This window comes from Mercenaria mercenaria, unplaced genomic scaffold, assembly GCF_021730395.1.
Source record: "Mercenaria mercenaria strain notata unplaced genomic scaffold, MADL_Memer_1 contig_159, whole genome shotgun sequence".
NCBI classification, from domain to species: domain Eukaryota; kingdom Metazoa; phylum Mollusca; class Bivalvia; order Venerida; family Veneridae; genus Mercenaria; species Mercenaria mercenaria.
In genome coordinates this window covers 893-14,405 of record NW_026459576.1, presented here as the reverse complement: position 1 = coordinate 14,405, position 13,513 = coordinate 893, and the positions used below count along the sequence as shown (strand labels likewise).

The 13,513-nt window shown below is 34.5% G+C and overlaps 2 protein-coding genes across 2 annotated transcripts in view; one reads left to right on the top strand and one right to left on the bottom strand.

Annotated features, from left to right (window-relative positions):
• The window catches only part of LOC128551724 (interferon-induced helicase C domain-containing protein 1-like), a 73,862-nt gene extending 63,354 nt beyond the window's left edge, over nucleotides 1–10,508 (bottom strand). The window contains exons 1-4 of the mRNA XM_053532639.1: nucleotides 10,325–10,508; nucleotides 5,415–6,004; nucleotides 4,959–5,021; nucleotides 4,114–4,518 (exon numbers count right to left, since the gene is read on the bottom strand). Of these exons, the coding sequence (XP_053388614.1) occupies nucleotides 4,114–4,518; nucleotides 4,959–5,021; nucleotides 5,415–5,901 (955 nt within the window). The 5' untranslated portion in view covers nucleotides 5,902–6,004; nucleotides 10,325–10,508. The remainder of the gene's footprint in view (nucleotides 1–4,113; nucleotides 4,519–4,958; nucleotides 5,022–5,414; nucleotides 6,005–10,324) is intronic.
• Nucleotides 10,509–10,917: 409 nt separating this feature from the next.
• On the top strand, nucleotides 10,918–13,131 carry LOC128551723 (uncharacterized protein K02A2.6-like). Its single transcript, XM_053532638.1, has one exon. It carries the CDS (start codon nucleotides 10,918–10,920, stop codon nucleotides 13,129–13,131), a length of 2,214 nt encoding a protein of 737 aa, XP_053388613.1.
• Nucleotides 13,132–13,513: the final 382 nt, after the last annotated feature.

Here is a 13,513-nt window from a genome sequence, read left to right as displayed (position 1 = left end):
AGATGTCACGGTATAGAATTTGAATATTAAAACGGGGAGAAAAATGTGCAGCCAGACCGGGACTCGAACCCGGCGCCTTGGAATACCGTTCCGATGCTCTACCGACTGAGCTATCCGGCCGCCTACATATTTTCTACCCGTTTTAATCTTCAAGTTCTATACCGTGACATCTACTTCAGTTACTGCAGTGGTAAATTAATTTAGAAAATAATTTGCTTGATATTACAGATTGAAGATAATTTAGTTATTAAAATACACCGTATTGCGTCCTGCAACAACTTCATAATTAGCATGAAAATACTCCATATCATATTAACTTAACTGCTTGTAAGAGAATATTTAATGAAGACTAATAGGTTTCTGCGAAAATAGTCGTAATGGTCGTTATGAAAACAACGTGAAGAAAGAAACTACTATGGTAAGTCAAGTCGGTGAGATAGATTAACTCTCGAAAAAGGAATTTTAATAAAACCCATTTAAACATTGAAATAACTTGTTAAATGAAATTTACCAATGAAAGTATGCAAAGTGTTTTAACGTCTGTAAAATCCCGAGGGGTACGTTGCGGCACCAGCGAATCAAAAATGATTCTTAAGATGCTTTAACAGGAAACATGTAGGACAAAAATACGCTTGCATTTTGCCATCGAAAGCGCATATATTATGTGAAAATGTGTGTAAACAGTTTAAGATCATCTTACCCTCCTGTTAACACCACTCTTAAAACTGACAGTAACAGAGATTTATGCTAAAATCTATATTTAGAATAGATTAATGATTAATAGGGATATCAAAGTTAATTTTTCTGTGCTAAATTAAGAGTGACTACCGTTCGTGAATCTCATGTTCAGTTTTAACCGCCTCGGTAGCCTAGTGGTAGAGCGTCCGCTTCGAGTGCGGGAGGTCGTGGGTTCGATCCCCGGCCGCGTCATACCAAAGACGTAAAAAATGGTATTAGCAGCTTCCTCGCTTGGCGCTCAGCATTAAGGGGGTAGTGCTGGGACTGGTCAGCCCGGTGTCAGTATAATGTGACTGGGTGGGGTATCATGCCACGTGTCTACGGCGTGATATTCCAGTGAGGCAGCACTAAATAGTTGGGCATTGTGCTCCCTGCTACAAGTAGACACCGTCGTTTATATGACTGAAAAATTGTTGAAAAAGACGTTAAACCCGAACACACAGACACACACACACACACACACACACACACATGTTCAGTTTTATTCGATCGTCGGTAAGGAATATCGAATATCAGGAAGTTTGAGATGATTTTTGCATTACTAAATACGTTCGTAGGTGATATTGACATAATTAAAGGCGTGATGATGTCACATGATGAGCCTTATCTTGCAGCCTGCCCAGTATTCTTTCAGCGACTCATCCGTACCGAAATGTGTGAACGGTGTTTCATATTATGGAACAATTACTCTTCAGACATTCCTTAAGAATACAAAATTTAAACACACGCTTACGTTTAGAAAAGTCGGACAATTTTGAAGATATGGTTATTCGCGACACTGGCAAAAAGCCACTGTACATGCTATACCCTACCCATAGGTATTCTATAAGAACCGTGGTCATGGACCGGAAAAAGTATTTACCAATTTTAATCGTACATTTCTCATACTGTACATATACTGGACAAGTGGTAATTTATCTTCCCCGGTGCACCAATCACATTGTCTCAATATATTTTATATCGCAGAGATATTATGCATATTTCACAAAAAGTGTAGGCGAGTAACTTTAATAAGTACACATGAAATAGCTAAACGCAAATCTCTTTAATTTCATTTTTAGATAACAACCAGTTTGACACAAATTATAGTTCCTATTTTTGAGCACAGTCATATACTTTTTGAGCAAAAAGGTAAAAAAATCTGCTATTTATGTACATGTATAAAAGCTATATGACTGACACAGTCAAAAGATAAACGAGTCATAAGGCGAATAGCCAGCAAAAATGGATGCTGAGGGTTTGGGGGAATGTTCCCCCATAAAAAAATGTGCTGAAAATATAGCTCTTGTGCATTATGATTTATACTTGGATGTAATCTGTCATTTTGGAATTATCAATATAATAAATTATGCCTATGAAAATCATATTCCGTCCCAGGCCTTTGGACCTAATACATAAGTATGCTAATAGCTACCCTGTAAACACCAGTGTGATTTATCTGATGTAAATTCTAGCAAAAATGTCTGATAAAGTTCACCTATATTTCTAAATGATTGCTTTCAAGTAAAACAAAGGTCATAACTATTTAGGCTAAATGCAAGGTACAAACAGTCTGGTGGGTAAAGAAACGGAGCTTAATATAAAACAATTAATACCAGGTATGCAACTGCAGCGAGCAGAAAATTTCTTTTCAAATGCTCTGAGCTCTGACTTGTAGGCTATCCAAAATATACTCTTGATTTTTTTAGGTTGGTGCGTTGGGTGTATCCCGGAATCAGAATGCTAGTGTATACACAGTATACCAGGATGCAGGAGGGTCAGAGTGGAGGAGATTGCGGGTCCTGCAAAATCTCTGCTTAGTTCTAAGAGAAACAAATTTCTGTTATCAAATGTTCTGTTCTGCAGTTTTACTAGAAGAAAATTTAATTAATGTATATTGACTGGTGTTTTAATCATGAAAAGTTAAAAATTATGAATACTGTTATTTCAGTTTTTATCTTTATGTATATCTGTTTGAGAACCGTTTTCAATAAAATGGTCTCAAAAGTGTTGCAACCTTTCTGTATAAGAGGGGTGGGGGTACACGGCAATCCTCCGAAATAAATTGTGCATACTAAATCCTGAATTCTAAAATGATTACTCTAGGTTTAAGTTATATTATGTCCAATTATCCTTGAAAAAAATTGAGTTGGTGCTAGACCCATGAAAAAGAGATCCATCGATGATTGTTTGAATGTTTAGTAAAATGTTGATTTGTAGTGAGTCTTTAGGATAAATTTATCTGTACTTTCTTATCAAGAAGAAGGAAAATCAAGAAGAAGGAAACAAATATACACTCAAAAGGCGGTGCTCTCCTCCCCTACCTCCCTACTCTTATAAATATGTAAACAGTATAGGTTACTGTTCATACAAAGAGTGTAATGTAATCACACACACACACACGCACACACAAGAACTTTTTCAAAAATTAAATTTTGTATATATACACATAAATATCAAATGGTTGGCCCCGAATGAACTTCCGGTCCAAACGACACGGCCGTATGCATATGTGTGCGAAATGTAAACGAACAAAACAGAATGTAAAACATACAGTTATACAGTAATAGAAGTCGAAATGATGAATGAAAGTCATCATAGACATGATTTTGAATTTGAAATCATACAGTGGTATTATACATTTGTATTGTTTACTTAATTCACATTGCACATTTATGTTGCATATACACACTATAGCGTACACGTGTAGTTTAACGACGTTTGACATACATTTCCATATTAGCTAATCATAATAATTTTGTTATGTAAAACGGATCTGCATTCGGGGAGTTCATCCAAGTTTTTCAGTAACGTTGATGAATATATAAACTACGTGGAGTGTCTGCGATAAGAAATTTTAAGGCAGTGTGACATGTGCACAATGGAAGATAAATTGCTATTTGTTAAAGCTGCATAGTACCCATTTACCGAACTGCGCGTCATAGATAGAAATGGGTTAGTATATTTTCCCGTCCATGACCATGGTTCTTAAAGTATACCTAGGGGTGAGGTATAACACGCAAACTGTTTTTTTTCTTTCTTTCTGGTCTGGTGCCACTGGTTCGAGGTTGTAATCAACGCCAACATCTAATAACAATTGAGTATTGTAAATAGATGATTAAAATTTTGGATTTTGTATTACGTTAATTACAAAACGAGTTCCATGTGAACAGATTACATTGGTCACACAAACTTCAATCGCGTAAGATCGGATTAAATGAATAATAAATGAATATAAAACATTTGTATACATGTTGCAAGAATGCAATATTTGCCATAAATGTATGCTGCAATTTCATGTTTTTGGTGTAAAACATCGTACACTTTCTATTTTAGCAGAAATAATGTATATCTAAATGTTTAATCTCATGTATACAATTTAACACAAGTACTTACTTAAAATATCTATCAATATAGATTGCAAACACTCTGTTCTAACCCTGGCTGAGATAGATATGGTGGCGTCAAATTGATAGTGTCTCATCAATGCGTCTGATATCCTACTTAAGTGATCCCTAAACTCCTGACTGTCCAATGTTTGTAGAAACAGAAGAGCGTCATCATAGCTGTTGCACTCAAACATCAAAATAATGCATGCCTTTTTACTTCCTTTGAATACAACATTCTTGTTGGCTAGCAAAAAATCCAGCATTTGCTTGACATTATTCTCTATTTCTTCAAACCCAGCTCCTTCACTTGCCATGCTTTCTGCATTGTTTAATATCGTATCAAGAGTATGTTCACACAGATTTATCCAATAATCCGATGGACCACCTACAACCAGCTCTGTATGTAAGCCAACTGAAATGATGGAAATAAGAAACTTAAACCACTTTGTGATTATCAAATCTATCAGAAAATCCTTTGGAAGCACAGAATGCAACAAAGCAAAATAATAATATACTCGGTTTCAATGAGTGATGATGAGGGGTAATGGTAGGTGGAACTCCCCGCCCCTCCCCCCCCTCTCCTACCCCAACGTACATGCGTCCCCTGTCACGCACCGGCTTAAGTGGAACTTTGGAATACAAATATTAAATTGACAACATGACTCAAAAGGAAAAGAAAAAAATTAACACTGAGCCAAAGTAGTGGTTGACTTTTAACAGATTCGGTGTGACTGAGTCTGTTCGAGCTAACTTAGTGTTGTTGTTGTTTTTTTTGCAGGAAGGTGCTGCCATATAGGCCTTGTGAAAAATAGTAATAAGGTATTTTTGTTCTTTGGATTACGTGTATCATACCTTTGAGCTTTTTCTGACATGTTTGACTAAATCCATTCAACGTTGCTAAAGATGGTTTAACTCCTGAAAAAAAACCCAGATCATTGTAGTATAAATACAACTACGTGAACAGAACTTTTCAGAAATATTACATGTTGATTTAACTATTTTCTGACGTTTCGACTTGTAATTTCTTAACTTTTGAAAATTTTCCTCTAAGCATAATGTTCAATTTCGACAAAAAGAACTGAAAATAATCATTCGAAGCAAAACATAGAAACTTAAAAAGGAAATTCCTTTGTCAATGGGCGCGTAAAATGGTTGCCTACTGAATAACTCGGCGTTCACCGCTGTGACTTTAAAGCCACACTTTGTGCGTAGAACTAGACATCAAACTAAAAAAAGAAACTTTTACAAATAAGAGTATGTACAAACGATACAATTTGTACGTGGTAAAAAATAAAATAACATACTTACCGTCTAATGGCCCTGTAGCAAACTGTGTTATGTATGCGGAACAACGATCTCGTACAGGTTTGTCAAATGTCGCTGCCAAAGTGGTTATGATGTCTTCTAATTCTTCCTGCACTTCTTCATATTTCTTTTGGTCAAGAGAAGCAGAGGCACAATGCATGTATATCTCATTTCTCAAATCTCTTAAGGCACGTAATTTCTGCTTTTCAGTCAAGGAAAGACTACGTCCAAAGACATTGATCAGCACACCAACTGACAGCTGTAAGTCCCATTTGTTAATATCAGTTGTACCATATTGCGGGAAAAGTTTATCATATTGCTTCCCGTGAAATTCATGCTTCAGTTTGTTTTCACATTGTTTCAGTAGCGCGTCCAGGTTTCCACCTGCCTTTTGACATTCTCGTCCTAAAGTTTCCCTTGAAATATATAAACCACCTTCAACGAGGAGTAAAAAGGATCGTAGAAAATAGGTATTTTCCTCTGTAGCCATTCAACCGATTCAAAAGTAAAACCTTGCCACTTCATTTGCAATCAATTCCAAATGTACAGTATAGATAACAGTTAATATATTTTAAATCCATCAAGTGATTTACCTGAAAGAGAAGAAGACAGCAACACTGTATATTACCTTTTAAAATATGAACCGTACTTCTTGAAATATCACGCAATATCTCAAAGGTACATTTATAATCTACAATTTACGACCATTTGAACTATATAATTTGCTTCGTTTTTTGCTTTTGTTTGGTTTACTGTCATATCGACAGAGTTATAGGTAATATGACGACTTTCCAGGTTTACATGTTCAATGAAGACCCCTTTGGAGCTCATGTGGTCTCTTGATCATCTCTGACAAAAGATAAATCATGTAATAATTTCAAATTATGCATTTTACGAATTTTACTGACTACACTTCCCATGCTCAGCATAATATTTTAAGTGAGTGTTTTATATTGTCCATTTTTGTATATTGTATTTGTGTTTGAAAAAAATCATTATGGATTAATACTTAGAGTATTTTATCAAACAAAGCTATATATCACAATCAGGTATTTATTGGTACTGGCGATAAACTTCAGTTGATAACGATTTTATCACAACCTTTTATAAAACAGTAGATGAATTAAACATGGTGAAAACTTTAATCTATGTTCTCCCTTGTATAAACAGTTTCTTCAACAGAAATGTTAAACATATAGAAATACTGAGGCCAAGCTGGCGAAAATATAGAACATTTAGATTTAAAACAAACTGATTGAAAAAAAAATCACATAAGTTACACATTTATTATGCACATTTAACAGCTACTAACCTAATACAGCATCAATCTACTGGCACGATATGGTTCAACAGTGCATGGCTAGTAGCTTTACGTGTATAAAATATAAACACCTTTATAGCTGCGCATTGTTCATCATAGTATATTGCTCAACCCAAAATATGTTTAAAAGAAAACATAATGAATTACGCTACTGATAATCAAACTAAATTATTGTTCGCCTTTAAAGCGTCATTTCTGTTAATAAGCCTTTCTCAGTTCGTTCAGTTTGTTTCAGTTAAACTGCGGAAAAAAAGTTACTAATTTAAACGTGTAAAATACAAATTAAGGTATTGTCCACTGAAAAAGAAAATATAAATTTAAAGGCAAAATATGTTATAGAATTATTTTTACAGTATACTTTTATGGTACTTCAACAGAAATCCAGTTACCGGTATAACAGTGTAAGATTTATCATTTCGCAGTAAAGAAACATGACTGTAGAAAATCATACATATTATTATGGTAATCTTATTTACTAATTCTTGTTTAGCAGATACAACTCTTTCAAACAATACCAAAATGTGGGGTCACCAGACATTGAAACATTTTATCTATTTGTCGATCGGATATTTAATTAATGTTCACATGTTACAGTATCTAGCAGGGTTAGAAGGCTCTCTAAGTTTGCCTTTCAAATTATTTCTAAAACTCCTCTACTAACCTGACTCAGCTATTGTATATGTCACAAAAATCACAATGTAACCTGATTAAACCAGCCTGAACAAAGGTACATATACAATATGCAGGTACAGGGTGATTCAAAATTACTTTAAGATCTTTAAAATCTGAAAAAGTAAAAACCTAACTATTTGCCAAATTTCAACATTTAATGTTTTCACGTGATGTACGTTGTATAAACGCAAGGGCACCTAAAGTAAAAATAGAAGTAAAGCATGACACAGGTAAGAACGTACCAACGTGTAAGTATTTTTACAATATCACACTATGTACCCGGATAATCCTAACTCTGTTCAGTGACCTTAACTCAGTGCCAACATGGCTGGCAGAAAGACGATGTATGTAGCTAATTTCCCTGCCTTTTTTCATGATTTTATGTTAGTATGCAATGTTAGTGTAAAACTTTTGATAGCTATAATATCCTGTATTGATAACACGTTTTGTTTACTAAATATTTCAATCGACAAGTCACATTATGTGGCTGGAATTCATTAAAATGTACTCAAAGAAGTCTTCAAAATGAACATGTTTTATGTTCCTAACTGTATTAAAGTACCAGAAATTGCAATAAGACCTTACTTATCAACTGTATTAGTTCAATAAACATCTCTTAGACAATGTTTAACAGTATCAAAGTTTGAAATTCATTTTATAGCTTAAAAACTGTATTGATTATGAGGTGAGTAGATTTGCGGATAATTCCTGACTGGTATAGGAAACAGTGCTGGATAAATACGAACTTAGAATGGATAAACACCTAACCAAAGGAAAACATAGCTGTTCGTCTTTGCTTTATGTATGAATTATAGATGCTCGAAGTTCTTTGACTCACCCACCCCTGCAGGGATGTGGGATTCCTATATCCAACTTGGGATTTTTTGCCGGCAGACAAGTGCATTTTTCATTCTGTGTGACTGCAGACAAGCAGAATTTTTCAGGTATAAAATGAGAAAACAAAAAAATATTATTTAGATTGTGTGTTGCTTCAAGTGTATGGAGGTGATAAAGATAATTTAATGTATGAAATCCGTGATGCACTTGCTGAGAGTCTCTCGATTGCTGCAGTTTTAGAAAAAAAATCATGCATCTGTGTCTTTAAGCATCACTTTCCATGATCTGATTGGTTCTTTGGCTAGGTCTTGCGCACACTGTAACTTGGTGACTATGATAAAAAAAAATCAGAGACGTAAACAACTTAAAAAAGTACTTCGACAAGTTTGTTATTAGGATTCCAACTGCTGAGACAATAAGTCACTGTCAAAGGAAATATGGGAGCTAGTAGTCAGCCAAATGAAAATCAAAAGCACACAGAGATCGCAAGTATGGCTAAAACAAGTCGGAACGTTTTAAGAGTCTTTCTCTGAATTTATCTGGCTTTGTACCATTGCGTGGACAGTGTTTTGGGCATGGCATCAAAAGATCCCGAACCCTGTTTGTGCCATTTCTTAACAGCTTATTCTTTACCACAGTTACTGTGATATGCTTTTCTTTTCATTGTCCTAAATAAAGAATTCTCCAGCCTTTTTGCAGTTACATGAAGGTTTAATATTACAAATCCGAGCGAGTGTAATTTGACTATGGTCAAGTGGATTTTAAGTGTCCGTGGACAAGTGAAAAATGTGTGGATTTCCACACTCCTGCCCTGTCAGTCAATGATCACCCCCCACCTCCCCAACACAACACACACAAACACACACACACACACACACACACACACACACATACTTATCTTCCCTTCTTACCTTCTGAAAAATATCATATTTAATAATCAATCCTAAATCTAATCCCATTTAAACAATATCAAAATATTCCATTAGCACCTCTATAAAATCCCTTACACTATAAGATATACAAGATTTGAAACAAACGCAATTCTTCTGAGACTGTGTGTGTGAGAGAGAGATGGAGGAAGAGAAGGTTGGGGTTACAGAACTTCGAACATCGGTGGTATTAAATAATTTCTTATATAATTATATAATAGTTTTGACTTTTATATTGAATTATTTTTGCGAGGGTTTATCCAGATTTTTGCAAACTTTTCTATTTGCATAATATTAAATTTATGAAATTTTTTTTGACTGTAGTGGGCATGCATATAACAGCTTGTAAATTAATGACAAAGTTTGAACATATTACCGCTTAAAAAGTAAAGTAATGTTTACAATAATCAGACCATGTACATGTCAACTCATTCATTTCTATAGAATACTAGTCAGTTAGGTGTTTTTCCTTCCCGCGATTTCGTGTAAATTAGGTTTTATCCATTCCTCATGTAAACTGAGTTCGGTTTTTATCAACTCGAAGTTAGATTTTTATCCCTTTCCTCGCTGTCAGTACATTTGAACATGTATTGTGTCAACATGTAGTGGGTGAACAACATAGTGTAAACGGACCTATAAAGCAGTATATTTTTGCTTTCAAACAACAAAATAGTATATAGGTATTTTTAAAGATTTTTTTGTAAAATTTTTCATTGAAAAGTTTGTCTTGTTCGTCGGCATTCCACTCCAAAACACAAGGGTTGATATATTTAACATGATACATTTTGAAATAAATATACACTTGATCAATGGAGACAGATATAACAACCAAAACATTCCTTTTTACATTGAAATTACACAGAAAACAAAGCTGTATCAGCTTTAGATCCGCCATGTTGGCACTGAGATAGGGCCGCTGAACAGAGTTAAGATTATCCGGGTACATAGTGTGTAGATGATAGTTTACATTTCGAGTTTAAAGTTAACAAACTATAGATTTATTTGATAAATTGAAGGACCACCGTCTGTTGTCTGTTCCATTTTGTTAATTACTTAACATAATAAACGCTAACAACTCTAACGCTAATCTGACCTAGTTCATGTTAATCAATAAAAGTAAAAACCCAACGTACGGAGATATTACATTTACGTACCTGTAATGAGGAAGTAGAATGAAAATTCTGTAATATCCACTAAACAAAATGGCAATTTAGATATTATTTCTTCATAATAAATATTCACTTTTATAGTAGTTATAAACTTTATCTATTCTATCAATAATTAACGTTTTCTTTAACAGAAGGAAACTTTAATGATCGGTCACGGTCACCATACTTGTCGAACGTGATATTTATGTCTCGTGATATATACTTATAGGCTGTACAGTAGTAAATGGATTTGCTATATGTACGATAAAAAATTAACAACTTTCTGAGAGCTGTAAATCATAGCCAGGCCCAATTTAAAAACAAAGAAATTACTAGCCTTATGTTCTTAAGTGACTTATAAACCACCAAAAACACCAAGAAAAGTAGGAGTATCTTCTAAGACAGTTTGTTTGTCTGACAGGTCAACACTATGGAAACTGGCAGCTAAAATGTGAGTATGAACGCATGGGTAATGTGATGTATTGTCTTATAAGTTGGTATATACATCTACTCATAATATAGTTGTATGTTTGTATGTATGCTTGGTCAGTATATAATATACTCTAGAGCTAGTCGTTGTTGTTTCTTTCTTCAAATACATGACATGGTGTCAGAAATGTAAAAAAACTGATTGTTTGTTAATTCACCATTATAAAAAGAAGGATGAATATAAAGTGAAAACACCTTTTATCAACTGGGATTCTAGAGACTTAAAAACGGAATTTAAAAAGTTCAAAACGCACTGTAATTTTATGTTTGGTGGACCTTTGAATTCAAAGTCGGAAGAACAAAAAGTCAATTATTTGATGTTATGGGTAGGAGAGAAAGGAAGAAATATTTATTCTACATGGACTCTAAATAATGATGACAAAAAGAAATTGGAACCCCATTTCACAAAATTAGAAGAATATTGTGAACCAAAGTCGAACGTTATCTATTCACGATATCTGTTGAAATCAAGAGTACAGAAACAAGATGAAACTTTTGAACAATTTGTCACAGATTTGAAATTATTGATAATAGATTGTGGTTACCCAGAAGACAGATATGATGAAACTGTGCGAGACCACATAGTGTTTGGAGTAAAATCGCATAAAATTAGGGAAAGCTTAATTAGGAAAGGTTCAGATTTAAAACTGCAAGATTGTTTGGACATTGCCAGAACTCATGAAATATCTCAAACACAAGTAAAAGAAATGGAGTCGGAAGACAAATCCTTGCATGGAATCAAACGAAAACCTTCAATATCAAAGAAAAAAACATTTCAACCAAAACAATCAGGAGCGAAATACTTTCAACCAAGGATATGCCTTAAATGTGGATACCAGCATACCACAGCTACGTGCCCCGCTAATGGAAAAACTTGTAGGAAATGTAAGAAACCCGGACATTTTGAGAAAATGTGTAAATCAAAATCCCAGAGGAAATCTAGATACGGTAAAGTACACATGATGGACGACTTTTCAGAAAGTGACAGTGATACCAGCGGAGAATTTGAATATATGGAAATTTCAACAAGTGACAAAAGTGTAAATTCTGTTACACATGACATGACAGTACAAGTAAGAGTGAATGGAATTTGCATACCTATGCAACTGGATACAGGTGCAAAGTGCAATGTTATGAGTGTGAAAATTTTGAAAAAACTGAGAATTAAAGGAAATATCAAGAATACAAGGGTTAACTTGAAATCTTATAGTGGACACACGATGAAGCCTATAGGTACGTTGTCTTTACCTTGTATCATCAATGATAGTTCCCACGAGATCAAATTTCATATCATTCATGAAAAAGCACCTACGGTTCTTGGCGTTGAGTCATGCATCACGATAGGACTGGTAAAGCGAGTGTATGGTGTACATGCGGAAACAAAACAAAATGCCAATGTGAGAAATGAATTTGTTGAAGATAAATTTCCAAATTTATTCAAAGGTATAGGATGCCTTCCGAAAAAGCATCATATTGAAATAGAAAAAGATGCAAAACCCGTTGTAAACCCGCCGAGAAATGTGCCAGTAAAACTGCGTTCGAGAGTCAAGGACGAACTCGACAGAATGCTTGAAGAAGGAATAATTGTAAAAGAAAATGAGCCTACGGACTGGGTAAACAATACGGTGACTGTAGTGAAACCGAACGGTTCTCTTAGGATCTGCTTGGATCCATCCGATTTGAACAAATGTATCAAAAGGCCACACTATCCATTGAAAACGATAGAAGATGTAGTCACAAGAATTCCAAATGCCAAAGTATTCTCGAAGAAGCTTGACTGTGTATCTTCATTTTGGCAAGTTGAGCTAGATGAAGAAAGTTCGAAATTATGCACCTTCAACTCGTGCTTTGGAAAATTTCGATTTTTGAGAATGCCATTCGGAATAAAATCAGCCAGTGAGGTATTTCAAAACGTGATTTCTGAAATTCTGGATGATATAGATGGCGTTGAAGTCATTATGGATGACATATTAGTCACAGGCACAAATACAGAAGAACATGATCAAAGACTAAAGGAAGTTTGGCAAAGATTAGAAGATAATAATCTTAAGCTTAGCAAGGACAAATGTGACATAAGGAAAAGCTCTGTGTCATATTTTGGACATACTTTGACAAGTGATGGATTAAAACCGCACCCTGAGAAAATAAGAGCTGTGCTGGACATGAAACCTCCTCAAAACAAACAACAAGTGAAAACTTTCATTGGATTTATTCAATACCTAAGTAAATTTCTTCCAATGTTATCGGAGAAAACTGAAATTCTTCGTAGAATTCTTAAAAAAGATGTTATTTTCTATTGGGGAAAACAAGAAGATGAACATTAGTAAGGTCTTGTTTACTTTTCTATAAATGCAAAACATCTCATTGACATTCTTTTAGCAAAATGTCAAGATGAGTTCCAAAATAAACTAAAAACAGGAACTGATTTACATAAAATTTAGCTTGAAAAATTGAGGATTTTTTCTTTCCGCCATTATCTGACTAGCCCGGAAGTGCGCTTGAATACTTATTTAGAACTTACGTTTCTTTAAGAGAAAGTGGCTTTCTGTACATATAATAGTGTCAGTTTCATTTATATAGTAACAGTAACATTTTTTGCATGAAAAGTACCAAGTTTCAACTTGATTAAGTCAGTTTTCAAGGTTTAATGGCATTTTCAGTAACGCGTGTCACTGTGGCAATTTTCCTCAAAAGTATTTATTGCGA

Coding starts and splice junctions, on each gene's coding strand:
- LOC128551723 (XM_053532638.1), top strand. CDS start 10,918: ATGACATGGTGTCAGAAATGTAAAAAAACTGATTGTTTGTTAATTCAC.